Source organism: Geotrypetes seraphini, chromosome 2 (assembly GCF_902459505.1).
Source record: "Geotrypetes seraphini chromosome 2, aGeoSer1.1, whole genome shotgun sequence".
NCBI classification, from domain to species: Eukaryota; Metazoa; Chordata; class Amphibia; order Gymnophiona; family Dermophiidae; genus Geotrypetes; species Geotrypetes seraphini.
In genome coordinates this window covers 28,620,961-28,638,018 of record NC_047085.1, presented here as the reverse complement: position 1 = coordinate 28,638,018, position 17,058 = coordinate 28,620,961, and the positions used below count along the sequence as shown (strand labels likewise).

General features: G+C 43.0%; 1 protein-coding gene across 4 annotated transcripts in view; it reads left to right on the top strand.

The window, feature by feature from the left end:
* Nucleotides 1–17,058, top strand: part of KHDRBS3 (KH RNA binding domain containing, signal transduction associated 3) — a 523,501-nt gene that overhangs the window by 121,267 nt on the left and 385,176 nt on the right. For all 4 annotated transcript variants that reach the window (XM_033935054.1, XM_033935056.1, XM_033935055.1 and 1 more), the window contains one exon: nt 12,327–12,445. In XM_033935054.1, the coding sequence (XP_033790945.1) occupies nt 12,327–12,445 (119 nt within the window). The remainder of the gene's footprint in view (nt 1–12,326; nt 12,446–17,058) is intronic.

Sequence of the window (17,058 nt, the reverse complement as noted above, 5' to 3'; positions counted from 1 at the left end):
AATTTCTCTAGGGGTTTACTGTTTCAGGACGCCCCCTTATCCTCACGACAGATTCCTAGACCTACACTTGGGGGGCTCACCTCGATGGTCTATGTACTCAGGGCCATTGGTCCAACATGGATCGTCAGTGTTATATCAATCTGTTGGAACTCAGAGCGATCTTCAATGCTCTCAAAGCTTTTCAACATCTTCACAACTAGGTAGTCCTCATTTGGACAGACAACCAAGTCGCCATGTACTATGTCAAAAAACAGGGAGGAACAGGATCTTTCTCTCTTTGCCAAGAAGCACTGAAGGTTTGGGACTGGGCAATCCTCCACAACACCTTCCTGAAAGCTGTCTAGATCCAAGGGGCGAAAAACTGACTGGCGGACAAATTAAGTCGTTTTCTGCAACCTCACAAATGGACACTCAATTCCTTTCCTCTTCATCACATTTTTTCTCAGTGGGGAACTCCTCAGATAGATCTCTTTGCATCTCCCCACAAACTCCCTCAATTCTGCTCCAGGATGTACTCTCATCGTCTCGAGGCAGATGCTTTTCTGTTGGAATGGATGAATTTTTTCCTGTATGCATTTCCTCCATTCCCTCTCGTCCTCAAGACTCTTGTCAAGCTCAAAGAACGATCATGCCACCATGATTCTGATAGCTCCTCGGTGGCCCAGGCAACCTTGGTACTCCCTTCTACTTCAACTCAGAAGCAGGGAGCCATACCTTCTACCAGTTTTTTCATCTCTGCTTACACAGAGTCAAGAGTCTCTGCTTCATCCCAACCTGCAGTCTCTATATCTGACAGCTTGGTACTTTTCAACATAACTCCTCTTCAGTTTTCTTAACCTGTAAGAGACATTTTGGAGGCTTCTAGAAAGCCTGCCACTAGACAATGCTACTACCAAAAATGGACCAGATTTTCTACGTGGTGCATCTCTCATAACAAGGAGCCTCAAGATACCTCCTCGTCCTCTGTTTTGGACTATGTTTTGCACTTATCTACCTCTGGCTCAAGTCTACATCCATTTAAGTCCATCTCGGTGCAATTGCTGCTTTCCATCAGCCTATTGAAGGGAAACCCCTCTCTGCTCATCTGGTGGTTTCCAAATTTATGAAAGGACTTTTCAATGTCAAACCTCCTCTCAAACCAACCTCCGGTGGTTTGGGATCTCAATGTGTTGTTCTTGCTCAATTGATGTAGCCTCCTTTTGAACCAATAGCTTTGGCTCACCTGAAATATCTCACTTGGAAAGTGGTGTTTCTCATTGCCCTCACATCTGCTCAAAGTCAGTTAGCTGCAAGCTTTAGTTGCTGATCCAGCTTTCACAGTTTTCCATCATGACAAGGTGGTCCTCTGTACTCATCCTAAATTCTTACCTAAAGTGGTTTCATAATTTCATCTCAATCTATACATTGTACTTCCAGTATTTTTTCCATAGCCTCATTCTCATCCTGGAGAATCAGCTCTTCATACTCTGGACTGTAAATGTGCTTTGGCCTTCTGCTTAAAACATACCAAACCACACAGATCTGCTCCTCAACTTTTTGTCTCCTTCGGTCCAATTTCTAAGCGTACCATCTCCAACTGGATGGTTGCTTGTATCTCTTTCTGCTATGCCCAGGCTGGACTGCTTCTACAGAGTCAAGTCACAGCCCACAAAGTCAGAGCCATGGCGGCTTCTGTAGTTTTCCTCAGATCTATTCCTAAACCAAGTGGAACAAGCTTCATCCAAAGCAAGGCAAATCATAGGCTGCATACGCAGGAGTTTCGTCAGCCGCAATCCGGAAGTCGTCATGCCACTGTATAGATCCATGGTGAGACCGCACCTGGAGTACTGTGTGCAATTCTGGAGGCCGCATTACCGCAAGGATGTGCTGAGACTGGAATCGGTCCAGAGAATGGCCACCAGGATGGTCTCGGGACTCAAGGAGCTCCCATACGAGGAGCGATTAGGGAAGTTGCAGCTCTACTCACTCGAGGAACGTAGAGAGAGGGGAGATATGATCGAGACATTCAAGTATCTCACGGGCCGCATCGAGGTGGAAGAGGATATCTTCTTTTTCAAGGGTCCCGCGACAACAAGGGGGCATCCGTGGAAAATCAGGGGCGGGAAACTGCACGGTGACACTAGGAAGTTCTTCTTCACTGAAAGGGTGGTTGACCGATGGAATAGTCTTCCAATCCAGGTTATTGAGGCCAGCAGCGTGCCAGATTTTAAGGCCAGATGGGATAGACATGTGGGATCTATCCGCAAAGATAAATAGGGAGGGTCATTAGAGTGGGCAGACTTGATGGACCGTGGCCCTTATCTGCCGTCTATTTCTATGTTTCTATGTTTTTATGTTTCTATTGAGGACATTTGCAAAGCTGCCACCTGGTCCTCAGTTCATATTTTCACCTCTCATTATTGTCTGGATGTTTTCTCCAGACGGGATGGCCATTTTTACAAAATTATTACAAAATTTATTCTCCTAAGTTGCCAACACTCCCACCATCCCATTCTGGTTAGGTTGGAGGTCACCCACATGTGAGAATAGGCTGCCTGCTTGTCCTGGGATAACAATACAATAGCGCTGGATGTGTCATCAATGTTATTTTTACTTTTTCACAATCCAATTCACCATAGAGAGTACTTCTTGGGAGTTCAGATTTCCACCCTTATCAAACAGATGCAGGTGATAGGGTTCTTCATAATTCCCAGTACTTCATCTACTTTCTACTTTTATATTTCTTTTTTATATATATTAATTTTTCATTATTTAATTTCCTAATCTTATTGATAAATATATAAATAGTATAACTTAGCCTTTGTTAGAAGTCCATTCCCCTTCCTGACGCGTTTTGCCTAGCTTTCTCAAGGTCGGGGGAACTTAACATTACAGCATAGCTTCTCCTGATAACCAGCCGTCTGCGGTTCAAACTTTTTTGAACCGCAGACGGCTGGTTATAACAGGAGAAGCTATGCTGTAATGTTCAGTTTCCCCGACCTTGAGAAAGCTAGGCGAAACGTGTCGGGAAGGGGAATGGAGTTCTAACAAAGGCTAAGTTATACTGTTTATATATTTATCAATAAAATTAGGAAATGAAAAAATAATTTATATAAAAAAGAAATATAAAAATAGAAAGTAGATGAAGTACTAGAAATTATGAAGAACCCCACCACCTGCATCTGTTTGATAAGGGTGGAAATCTGAACTCCCAAGAAGTACTCTCTATGGTGAATTGGATTGTGAAAGAGTAAAAATAACATTGATGACACATCATAGAACATAGAACATAGAAACATGATGGCAGATAAAGGCCAAATGGCCCATCCAGTCTGCCCATCCACAGTAACCATTATCTCTTCCTCTAAGAGATCCCACGTGCCTATCTCAGGCTTTCTTGAATTCAGACAGTCTTTGTCTCCACCACATCTTCTGGGGGACTGTTCCACGGATTTAACACCCTTTCTGTAAAAAAGTATTTCCTTAGATTATTCCTGTGCCCTCAATTCAGAGCTTCCTTTCAAATGAAAGAGACTTAACTCATGCAAATTTATGCCACAAAGGTACTTAAACATCGCTATCATAACTCCCCTCTCCCACCTTTCTTCCAAAGTATACATATTGAGATCTTTAAGTCTGTCCCCATACTCCTTATGATGAAAACCATGCACCATTTTAGTAGCCTTTCTCTGGACCAACTCCATCCTTTTTATATCTTTTTGAAGGTTCAGTCTCCAGAATTGCATACAATATTCTAAATGAGGTCTCACCAGAGTCTTATACAGGGGCATCAACACCTCCTTTTTCCTACTGGCCATACCTCTCCCAATGCACCCTAGCATCCTTCTAGTTTTCAACCTGTTTGGCCACCTTAAGATCATCCCTAAAATCACACTCAAGTCCCGCTCTTCTATTGTGTACATAAGTTCTTCACCCCATAAACTGTACCGTTCCCTTGGATTTTTGCAGCCCCAATGCATGACCTTGCATTTCTTAGTGTTTAATCTTAGCTGCCAAATTTCAGACCATTTTTTTTTCATGTTATTCACACCATCCTGGGTGTCTACTCTATTGCAGATTTTGGTATCATCCGCAAAGAGGCAAATGCTACCAGACAGCCCTTCAGCAATATTTAAAAAGAACAGAACCTTGAGGCACACCACTGGTAGCATCTAATGTATTGTTTGAACTGTTTTGGTTTGACTTTTCGTAAAGAAGTGTGAGGTTTTCCTCTACACATATTAGGAATATAGGAAGATGGCTCAAATGTCCTGGGATAAAGCACAGTTACTTACCGTAACAGTTGTTATCCAGGGACAGCAGGCAACTATTCTCACAACCCACACACCTCCCCTGGCTGGCTTTTCTGCTAGCTATCTGAACTGAGGAGACGCGCCCTGTGCTGGGCGGGAAGGCACTCGCGCATGTGCAGTGCAGCAGAGTCGAAACTTCTGAGTTTCTACAAGCAAGTCTGCTTGCGAGGCTGTCCGCATCGGGGCTCCATGGATGATGCCACCCACATGTGAGAATAGCTCCCTGCTGTCCCTGGATAACAACTGTTAAGGTAAGTAACTGTGCTTTCTAGGCAGTTCAGAAGATCATTAAAACAAAAAACTATCTCCTCAGAAAATTTGGGAATAATATATGAATTATTTATGATACCTTGTTAATTCCTAACTATACCTAACTTCTTAACTGTTACCGCACAGACTGGGAAAGTGGGGGATGTACAGTATATGTTCATTGTATTGTTTTGTATTCACTTAGTCATTTTTCCAGCATGTTTTCACAAGCTGAATTCCTATTATGATGAATGTGCCTTGCATACATTTGACTGTAAGGGCATAAGGTCTTTTTTTTATCAAGTCATAGAAATATAGAAATAGACGGCAGATAAGGGCCACGGCCCATCCAGTCTGCCCACCCTAATGACCCTCCCCTACCTTTGCCCTGTGAATAGATCCCATGTATCGATCCCATTTGGCCTTAAAATCAGGCACGCTGCTGGCCTCAATCACCTGCAGTGGAAGACTATTCCAGCGATCAACCACACTTTCAGTGAAAAAGAGTTTCCTGTTGTCACCTCGTAGTTTCCCGCCCCTGATTTTCCACGGATGCCCTCTTGTTGGCGTGGGACACTTGAAAAAGAAGATATCTTCCTCCGCCTCGATGCGGCCCGTGAGATACTTGAACGTCTCGATCATGTCCCTCCTCTCTCTGCACTCCTCGAGCGAGTATAGCTGTAATTTGTCTAGCCGTTCTTCGTACGGGAGATCCTTGAGTCCCGAGACCATCCGGATTGCCATTCTCTGAACCGACTCCAGTCTCAGCACATCCTTGCGATAATGCGGCCTCCAAAATTGCACACAGTATTCCAGGTGGGGCCTTACCATGGATCTATACAATGGCATAATGACTTCCGGCTTACAGCTGATGAAACCCCTGCGTATGCAACCTATGATTTATCTTGCCTTGGATGAAGCTTGCTCCACTTGATTGGCAGCCTTCATGTCCTCACTGACGATCACCCCTAAGTCTCGTTCTGCTACCGTTCTTGTTAGGATCTCGCCATTAAGGGTATAAGTCTTGCATGGATTATGGCTGCCCAGGTGCATAACTTTGCATTTTTTGGCATTGAAGCTGAGTGCCATGTGGCAAATGCACTGAAATCCATTCAGTCCCTATGGGCTTAGGTACATTTGCTATGTTGGCCCATGCTATTTAGCTTGATAAGAAGAAGCCCTAAGTCTTTTATCTGTAACAGTAAAAACCCCCCTTAAAGTCCACGTAGCTTTGTTTCTTTTTACTTCAACAAATCTGAATGTTCAGTTGACTTGTAGATGTTATCTTATTTATGCCCATACAAAGTTGGTCTTGGAAGGGTAGGTCATGTAGTCAGAGGCCTGACAGATGCAGTGCTCACCTACGGTTGGCCACCACAGAGATCTACAAATTGCAGACAGACTATATTCCTTCTTTGCGTCCGTTTTTACGAAGGAGGACACCGCAGCAATACCAGAAGCAGTGGAAGTGTTTAAAGGAGTAATAGAAGAAAGCCTCACCACAGTAGAAGTGGACTTGGACCAGATATACTACCAGATTGACCTGAGAGTCTTAAAAGAATTGAAGGTTGAAGTCGGAGAGTTATTGCAAAAACTTGCCAACCTGACAAATTAGAACTGGACAGATATCGGACGACTGGAAGATAGCGAACGTCATGCCAATTTTCAAAAAAGGATCAAGAGGAGAACCGGGCAACTACAGACCTGTGAGCCTTACATCTGTTTCTGGAAAGATGGTTGAAGCACTGATTAAAGATAGCATAGTCCGGCACTTGGATACACACAACCTGATGAAATCCAGTCAAAATGGCTTCAAGAAAGGGAAATCATGTTTAACGAATTTACTTCAATTTTTTGAGACCGTGAACGAATAAATTGATAGTGGAGAACCGGTGGACATAATATACTTAGACTTCCAGAAAGCTTTCGACAAAGTTCCACACGAAAGACTTCTCAGGAAACAAAGGAGAACCAGCTTGGTTATCCAAAGAGGTGAAGGATGCAGTGAGGGAAAAGAGGAACTCGTTTAAAAAATGGAAACGGGAAAAAACGATAGAGGCCTGGAACAGTCACAAAATCGACCAGAAAAAGTGTCATAAAGTGGTAAGTGAAGCCAAAAAAGTCTATGAAGAAAAGATAGCGCAAGAGGCCAAAAACTTCAAGCCCTTTTTTAGGTATATAAAAGGAAAGAGACCAGCAAGAGAGGCAGTGGGCCCTCTCGACGATCAAAGAAGGAAAGGGTCAATTAAAGAAGACAAACAAGTTGCCGATAGGTTTAATTCATTCTTTGCCTCTGTCTTCACAAATGAGGACACTTCAACAATGCCAGACACAGGGAAGATATTCACGGGAGGTATAGAGAAAAGCCTCGCAACAGTAAATGTGGAGTTGGACATGATATACTTTCAGATTGACAAACTGAAAAGTGACAAATCTCCTGGACCGGATGGAATTCACCCGAGAGTATTAAAGGAACTTAAGGTAGAAATTGGCGAACTATTACAAACCGTAGCTAACATGTCAATTAGAACCGGGCAAATACCAGACGACTGGAGGATAGCAAATGTCATTCCAATTTTCAAAAAAGGATCAAGAGGTGAACCAGGAAGCTACAGACCTGTGAGCCTCACATCGGTTCCTGGGAAAATAATTGAAGCACTAATTAAAGACAACACTTGGAAGAGCACAACCTAATTAGGGCTAGTCAACACGGCTTCAGGAAAGGGAAGTCATGTTTGACAAATCTACTTCAATTCTTTGAGAAGGTGAACAAACAAATTGATAGTGGTAATCCAGTGGACATAATTTACTTGGACTTCCAGAAAGCATTTGACAAGGTCCCTCATGCAAGGCTTATGAGAAAACTATTAAACCATGGAATAGGAGGTGAAGTCCACAGATGGATCGGTAAATGGCTAGAGAACAGAATGCAGAGGGTTAACATAAATGGGAAATTCTCGGAATGGGAGAGAGTAACTAGCGGCGTACCCCAGGGCTCGGTTCTCGGGCCTATCTTGTTCAACATTTTCATAAATGACCTAGAAGAGGAAACAACATGCGATATAATAAAGTTTGCAGATGATACAAAACTATGTCGGGCGGTTGGCTCTCTAAGTGACTGCGAGGATCTTCAGAAGGATCTGAACCATCTGGAAATGTGGGCGACAAAGTGGCAGATGAATTTTAACATAGACAAATGCAAGGTGATGCATCTAGGAAGGAAAAAAAAAGAACATGAGTATAGGATGTTGGGGGTGACATTAGCTAAATGCAAACAGGAAAGGGATTTAGGGGTACTGATTAACAGAACCCTAAAGCCTTCGGCTCAATGCGCAGCGGCGGCGAAGAAAGCAAACAGGATGTTAGGCATGATTAAGAAGGGGATCGCGAGTAAATCGGGAGAAGTCATAATGCCACTTTACAGAGCAATGGTCAGACCGCATTTGGAATACTGTGTACAACACTGGTCTCCATACCTTAAGAAGGATATAACTCTGCTGGAGAGGGTGCAGAGGCCAGCCACAAAACTAGTCAAAGGTATGGAAAATTTGTGCTACAAAGAACGACTCCGAAAGCTGGGGCTGTTCACCCTCGAGAAGAGAAGACTGAGAGGGGATTTGATTGAGACTTTTAAAATATTAAAAGGATTTGATAAAATAGACCAGGAAGCAGCATTACTAACATTTTCGGATGTGAAACGGACAAGAGGTCATAGCCTGAAACTGAGTGGCAGCAGGTTCAAGACAAGTGTCGGGAAGTTCTGTTTCGCACAACGAGTGGTGGGCGCTTAGAATGCTCTTCCGGAGGAGGTTGTGGCGGAGACTACTGTTCTGGGTTTCAAGCGCAAGTTGGATGCATACCTTCTTGCAAAGCATATTGAGGGATACGGGAAATTCGGGTCTTCAAAAAGGAGTACCTAAATGGGCCACCGCGTGTGCGGATCACCGGACTAGATGGACCTCAGTCTGATCCGGTGAGGGCGTTTCTTATGTTCTTATGTTATAGAGGGGGATGTACAAAGATGGATAGGCAAACGGCTGGAAAACAGAATACAGAGAGTGAGCATAAATGGGAAGTTCTCCGACTGGGAGAAAGTGACTAGTGGTATATACCAGGACTCAGTACTTGGGATGATCTTATTTAATATTTATATCAATGACCTAAAAGAAGGAACATCCAGTGAGATCATCAAGTTTGCAGACGATACAAAGTTATGCCGGGCAATCAGATCACAGAAGGATAGCGAGGAACTCCAGAGCGACTTGTGTCAGTTAAAGAAATGGGCGGAGAAATGGCAGATGAAGTTTAATGTGGAGAAATGCAAAGTAATGCAGTAAGAATAAGGAACACGAATATAGAATATCAGGTGCAATTCTGGGTAAGAGCGAACAAGAAAAGGACCTGGGTGTACAGAGAGATAGGACTCTGAAACCGACAGCACAATGTGCGGCGGCGGCAAAGAAAGCAAATAGAATGTTGGCATGATAAAGAAGGGAATCACGTATTGGAGAGGGTCATAATGCCGCTTTATAGAGCAATTGTCATACCCCACTTGGAATACTGCGTCCAACATTGGTCTCCCAACCTAAAGAAGGATATAAATCTTCTGGAGAGGGTGCAGAGATGAGCAACGAAACTAGTAAAAGGGATGGAAAAACTGGAATACGAGGATCGACTTAAGAGACTGGGATTGTTCTCCCTTGAGAAAAGGAGACTGCGAGGGGATATGTTCGAGACCTTCAAAATACTGAAAGGAATCGACAAATAGAGCAGAAAAAATTATTTACATTATCCAATTTGACACGGAGAAGAGGACACGGAATGAAACTAAGAGGGGACAAGTTCAGGACAAATATCATGAAGTTCTGCTTCATGCAGAGAGTGGTTAACACCTGGAATGCTCTCCCAGAGGAGGTTATTGCGGAATCGACCGTCCTAGGATTCAAAAGCAAACTAGATGCACATCTCCTTACGAGAGGCATAGAAGGATATGGGTGACTAAAAATTATGCCAGGTGTACACCTGGCAGGGCCTCCGCGTATGCGGATCACCGGACTTGATGGACCGAAGGCCTGATCTGGAGATGGCGCTTCTTATGTTCTACAAAACCACATTGTGTATTTTTGTCCATGCATTCATAGCACATTATTCTTTGGAGTGGGATTCTTGATCATAGTAGGTTTAATCAGTCTATCCTTAGGATTCTGAGATGTAGAGTATAACTCCATTCTCCTGCGGCTCTTTATCTTTCATGTTCAGTTTGCTTTTGCCAGTAAAATTCAGGTAATAATAAGTAACACGCTTACTTAGAACACTTAAATAAACTCACACAAAAATATCAAGAGTTTACAGTTCAAATTCTCATATGTGGAAAGGTTGTACTCAGACATGGAGTCCCCAAAAACCTCACCACCCAATCATTGCAGTACTTCCACTTGTAATATTATAAATATAGTGCAAAAGCATCAAATGTTGAACCAACAATACTTATCTTGTGTGTAAAGTTCTTTGGCCTCGACGTGCCGCGTTTCAGTATTTCTTCAGGAAGCCAAACGAAGCCTTTAAAAGACAACAGTCTTCTATACTGGGTGTCAGTTTCTGAAACACAAACCCCAAAATAGCGTTATGTTGACAAGTAAAAGTGACTAAATAGCACTCAACAAAATTATATGAAACTAATGTTAAAGTAACCTGAACTGCAAGGTAATGGCAGAATGGAAATCTCTCTCTAATGTAATGTAATTTAAGACAAAACGGAAGGGTACCGTCTAAAGCTCATTAGTTAAAATTTAAACATGTTCCACTCCTCTGCTCTTGGCAGCAGAGGGACGCCAACAGTGTGTTTTTAAAAAGAGAGAAAAATTAGCACCGGACAGCGTCAACAGACTTGACGTGCAAAAACGTGCCCTTCTGCTACGGATGGTAACACAGGACAAATCACCTCTGAAAGAATGCAGGCATAAAAAGTATATGAAAAATAAGATGGAAAACAAACAGAAAAACAGCGATTTAGGATGCAAGAAAAGCTTGCCACTCTATTTCTATTTATGGCAGACATTGATGACATCTCAATTCAGATCCAGCCATGATGGGGACAGTATGATCAGAAGAGGCCACTATGCTTGTGGCAAGTGCAAAATGTGTGATCTCAGTGATCCTTTGAGAGATTTGGACCTTCCTGAATGGGTTAACAAATGTGGGAGTCGAAGTTTTCCCACCTGTGAAACGAGCGGGGTCATTTTATTATTCAGTACCCTTTCCCTAAGCTTTATGTGGGACATACAATAAGATTGGTACGATCCCATATAGGGGACACGTAAGCAGGATTTGTACTCAGACCCTTGCAGCCCCCCTAGTACAACATTGGCTCTTATGCCAGCACACCATAGCACAAGTACAATATTCAGTGTTAGAACTTCCACGACTAGCTTGAGGTGATCTTGTAAGTGTCCTATGGAGTAGAGAATAAAAATGGATCTACAAATTAAACACCCTATTTCCGGCTGGGCTAAACAATGAAATAGAGTTCTTCCTCTCCACGGAAATTTCTTGATCAGTTTATTCATTCTAATTAGTAGACCACTCCATCTCTTGCTTCTTTTGATCATTATCTTCCTTTTCTTTTTCTTTCTTTCTACTATGTATATTATACACTTCCTTATACCCGCTTGGTTGGTATTTGTTTCAGACCTTACTACATGGTTCATGATGTTTTCATTGAATGTTTAATTCTATATGTACGGAATTTACAGTACTTTTATATTTATTTTCTGTTTTGCAAAAATTCCAATAATCTTTTGAACTAAAAAAAAAAAAAAAGTGGAAGTACTGCAATGATTGGGTGGTGAGGTTTTTTGGGGACTCTGTCCCCTTTTTCCTCCATGTCTCTGAACACAATCTTTCCATATATGAGATTTGAACTGCAAACTCTTGATATTTTTGTGAGTTTATTTAAGTGTTCTAAGTAAGCGTGTTGTTATTATTGAATCAACCTTTCACGCTTCTTTTTGAATTGTGTTTTCTCCTAGTTTTTGTTTTTGACTTAGTCTGTAATAAAATTTAGATGACATTTTAGCCAAGAAAATGAAATTGTCACCCTTTGACAATATTTTCTTTTTTTCTCTTTTGTAAAGGCATCCTGTAGTTAGGGATTCCTATCAGCTGGATTATACGAAGATCTGCTGAAGAGTTCTCAGCCTAACCAACAAAGTTGGGGAAGTCTCCATAGAGGGCTATACATTTAGTCCAGTGATTTTCCACTTTTTTTGTTCCTTCAGAAAAATACAGAATGGAGACTGCCCCAACTTTGTTGGTAGGGCTGAGAACTTTTCATCAGCCCCTGCTATCTGTGGCTAACCTCAGAGCCTTCCCTCTGTAAAGTCATGCTTCTGGGTGAGACACAACAGAGGTAAGATTCCGAAGGTTAGTTGTGAGCAAGTAATGGTATCAAATTTTTTAAATATTTGTGATGAAAGAAAAATATGTTTTAAAGAGCTTTCAACTTTCTGTATCCTTTTGTTAAATTTTTGTTTCTCGTATATTGAGATTTGATTAAGTATTTTTGTTAATATTCAAATACATGATGTATATTATTGAAATAAATTATTTAATTGGTATTCTTCAAGAAGACTTTTTGACAGATAATTATGATTTCAGAATCTAGAATGAAAAGCTTTGATAATTCTGTGTGTGCTGTTATATGAAATATATATAGTAAAATTATAAAGTAGAAGCTTGGCGTTGTGGTTTCTTAACCATAACAGCATTTTATATATTTGATTTCAGAAATTGAAAAACTTCAAAAAGATGAAGAAAAAGATGATGAAAAGTACATTGATGTTGTTGTTAATAAAAACATGAAGCTGTCACAGAAAGTTTTAATACCAGTGAAGCAATTTCCTAAGGTAAGTAGTAAGCTTTTTTTTTCATTGACTAACGGCCTCTTTTACAAAGCCACGCTAGCGGCTGCCGCATGGCAACAGCCCTGAAACCCTTTAAATCTCTATGGGCTTCGGGGCCATTAGCGCAGCTTTGTAAAAGAGACCGTAAATCTTACTGTTAACTCTGTTGGAAGTACAGAAAGACAAATACCCAGGGCTGCTGTTACCTGTCCTTTCCTCATCCTGACCTCACTACCACTGATCTGTAAGAGGTGGCATGCTAGGGGTTAGAGTTCCATATGCCATAATTCCATGTTTGGGGATATGACTGAAAATGCTTCTGAGAGAATATAAAAACAGTACAGAATGTGTACCAAAAATTGAGTTGGGATTTTAATAACTAAATACATATGCATGTATTTATTTTGATTTAAAGACTTCTGCTTTAGATATTGGAGCCCACGCGCTCTGTGTATTAGTGTAGATACCTTTTTCTCTACTGACATTCTCAATGCCTGTACTAGAGAATGACACGGTGATTGTTACATGCAGCTAGCCGTGGGTAATCTGCAGGAATGGGGGGGGAAGACTGATTGTCCCCACAGTAAAATATCTGCTGCGAATTGCCTCCCTTCACACCCCTCTCAGTGAGCAGCCTTCCTTGTGAAATTACATCGGAAGGAGGGACTTGGCAGCAAGAAGGTTCTGATTGGAACCTTCTAACAGGCTGATAGGCCCACCCTGGGAGGTGCAAAGGGGTTGACCCAGGAGAGTCACAGGTTTGTTTTTTGTTGTTTTTGCCCCCCACCATCAGGAGGGAGGAAGGGTGCTAGGGTAGGGGGCTGTTGGACCTGTGATAGGGAGGGGGGCTGCAGCACCTGCAAAGGGGAGGAAGGGTGTTGATTGGGCTGCTGGACGCTGGAGATGAAGAGAAGGGAGACAGTTGCTAGATCTGGTATGGGTATTGGGGCTGGGGGGGAAGACTAGTTAACACAGGTACAGGGACAAGGCCTTGTACCCACAGTAAAGTATCTGCTGCAAGTTGCCTCCCTTTCTACCCCTCCCGGTGAGCAGCCTTCAAAATGGGGCGCTGTTTGTTTTCAAAGGGAGGGATTGGGAACAGGAGGGAACTGTTTCTCAACGCTGATGTGACAGCCACTATGGACGGCGGTTCCCACACTGGCACTCTCAGGCCGCAGTGCTGAAGAAAACTTTAAGCAATTTATGCTGCTTGCTTCCTCCCCCAGGGCCCGGTTTCGGCACTGCAAGGGAAGGGAAACGAACTGCCCCCGAAGCTGCGCGACAATAACAAACCGGCAAGATCGAGTGGGCACCGCAAAAATTTGTCATTTGCTCCGGAGGTACTAGGACCAGGAGGGAACTGTGTTTCAGCACCGACGTGACAGCTGCTATGGATGGCGGTTCCCGCGTCGGCGCACTCAAGCCGCAGTGCTGAAGAAAACTTTAAGCAATCGATGTCATTTGCTTCCTCCCCCCAGGGCCTGGTTTTGGTACCATAAGGGGAGGGAAGCCAACTGCCCCTGAAGCCGCACGACAATAAAAAACCGGCAGAATCGGGTGGCCACCGTAAAAATTTGATATATTTGCTCCATAAGACGCACCAAAATTTCCACCCATTTTTGGGTGGAAAAAGGTGTGTTTTATGGAGTGAAAAATACAGTAATTGCAGATAAACAACAAAAATTTTCCTTCATTTACACATGAAACAAAAGATATCCACAAAAATGTGTATTCTAACTGAGGAATAAATTAGGACACCCTCTCATATTCTCCCACTTAAAGTGGCTCAAATCACACACAGGTGTATCCCATCAGATGCACATGATTAGAACATCGTTACTCAGCATTTAGTTTGGTGTGCATGACTGCTGTGGTGAGATCAAAAGAGTTGTCTGAGGCCTTTAGAAAGAAGATTGTAGCAGCTTATAAGTCTGGTAAGGGATTTAAAAAGATCTCGAAAGAATTTGACATTAGCCATTCCATGGTCCAGAAAATAACAAGTGGAGGACTTTCCAAATAACTTCTAACATGCCTAAGTCTGACTGTCCAAGCAAGTTGACCCCCAGAGCATACTGCAAGATGCTAAAAGAAGTCTCCAAAACCCCTAAAATGTCATCACGGGACCTACAGGAGGCTCTTGCTACTGTTGATGTGAAAGTGCATCCTCTACAATCAGAAAGAGACTGCACAAATTTAACTTGCATGAGAAGTGTGCAAGGAGGAAACCTTGCTCTCTAAGAGAAACATCAAGGCCAGACTAAAGTTTGCCAGAGAAGAACGTAGACAAACACCAGGACTTCTGGAATAGTGTTGTACGGACAGATTAGTCTAAAATTGAATTATTTGGACACCAGAAAAGAGGACATGTTTGGCGTATACCAAATACAGCATTCCAGGAAAAGAACCTCATACCAACTGTGAAGCATGGAGGTGGAAGTGCCATAGTTTGGGGCTGCTTTGCTGCAGCAGGACCTGGCCAGCTCACTATCATAAAATCCACCATGAATTCTACCATGTATCAGAGGGTTCTTGAGGAACATGTGAGACCATCTGTAAAAAAACTGAAGCTGAAGCAGAACTGGACCCTGCAACATGACAATGACCCAAAACATACCAGTAAATCCACCAAGGACTGGCTGAAAATTAAGAAATGGAGTGTCCTGGAGTGGCCGTGTCAGAACCCTGATCTTAATTCCATTGAGATGCCGTAGGGTGATTTCAGACAGGCTGTACATGCAAGAAACTGCTCAAATATCTCACAGCTGAACAATTCTGCACTGAGGAGTGGGCCAAACTTTCCTCAAACTAATGTCAGAGACTGATAGATGGCTCCAAAAAACGTCTCATTGCAGTTATTTCAGCCAAAGGGGTAACACTAGCTATTAGGGTGTAGGGTGTCCTAATTTATTCCTCAGTTAGAATACATATACTAGGTTTGTGCTAGATGGGTGCCCGAAGAGCGCCTTTGTGCCACGTACCGTGTAGCATATGAAGGGGGACAGGAGCGGTTGGCTTAGCCTCCCTTTTACTCTCTAGGGCTGAAGAATGGTTGGGAGGTCTTATCAGTTGGGAATAAATCTCTTTCAGAGTCCCGGAATTGCAGTCATTCTAAGCACAGGAGCGTGAAGGCGCGGAGCTCAAGAAACTCAAGTTGGAGCTATCTAAAGGAGACTCTGTGCTGCTTAATATGACACTTTTTCCAGAATTTGTCAATCTGATGTGGAGAGCCAATTGGGATGGATGAAATTCCTGGAGAAGTCTGGTAGCACAAGGTGCGCAAGGAGGCATCGCTCCAAGGGCACATCTGCCTCAGTGTCAGAGCCTGACCAGGATCCAGTGTATGCCTCAGGGTGCTGAGGCTATAGCTCTAACCACTGCACCACACATTCCACAGTGAGCCTTTCTGAGAGAGATTCACTCAATGGAGGAGTCTATTTGTATGCCTTTACTGTCATAGAGCGAGCCCTCCCTATTGAGAGATGCAGTATCACAAGCTGGTGAAAATACGCAAGATATAGTGGTGGCCCTCAATCAAGGAGATGACCCCATAGTCCACTGCTGTTCAGACCCTCGACTCTGATTGAGATTATTGCGAAGTTAAACTTCCAGGAGTTAAAACTTGGACTCCCAGGAGGTCCCCTCTGCTCCTTGCTCTCTAATGAATGGAGTGAGAGCCCAATCTTCCTCGTTTCCACCTAGCAAACTGACATCAGTGTATTAATCATGGAGTATTGGGATGCTTCTGAAGGGTTCCTTAAAGTAGCCACGTCAATGGTTTGGCTGTATCCACTGGCACAGAACCATAGAAACATGATGGCAGATAAAGGCCAAATGGTCCATCTAGTAGAAACATAGAAACATAGAAATTGACGGCAGAAAAGGGCTATAGCCCATCGAGTCTGCCCATACCAATGACCCACTCCCTGATTCTTACTCTCCTAGAGATCCCACATGAATATCCCATTTTCTCTTGAAATCTAACACGCTGCTGGCCTCAATCACCCTCTGAGGCAGCTCGTTCCAATGATCTACCACCCTTTCAGTGAAGAAGTACTTCCTCGCATCACCCTGAAATTTCCCTCCCCTGATTTTCAGCGAGTGTCCTCTGGTTACTGAGGGCCCTGTAAGACTGAAGATATCATCTTTCACCTCTATACGCCCAGTAATATACTTAAAGGTCTCAATCATGTCCCCTCTCTCTCTTCGCTCCTCCAGTGAGTACATCCGCAGTCTTTTTAACCTTTCTTCATACGTGAGTTCCCTGAGCCCCAAAACCATCCTGGTAGCCATTCGCTGAACCGACTCAATTCTCAACACATCTTTTCGGTAGTGTGGTCTCCAGAATTGAACACAATACTCGAGATGAGGTCTCACCATGGATCTGTACAGCGGCATTATGACTTCAGGTTTTCTGCTGACAAAACCCCTACGGATACAGCCCATCATTTGTCTTGCCTTGGACGATGCCTTCTCTACTTGATTGGCAGCCTTCATATCGTCGCTAATGATCACTCCTAAATCACGTTCTACCGTGGTCCTGGACAAGGTTTCACCATTTAGTGTGTAAGTTCTGTGCGGATTTTTTTTGCCTAGGTGCATTACTTTACATTTTTTAG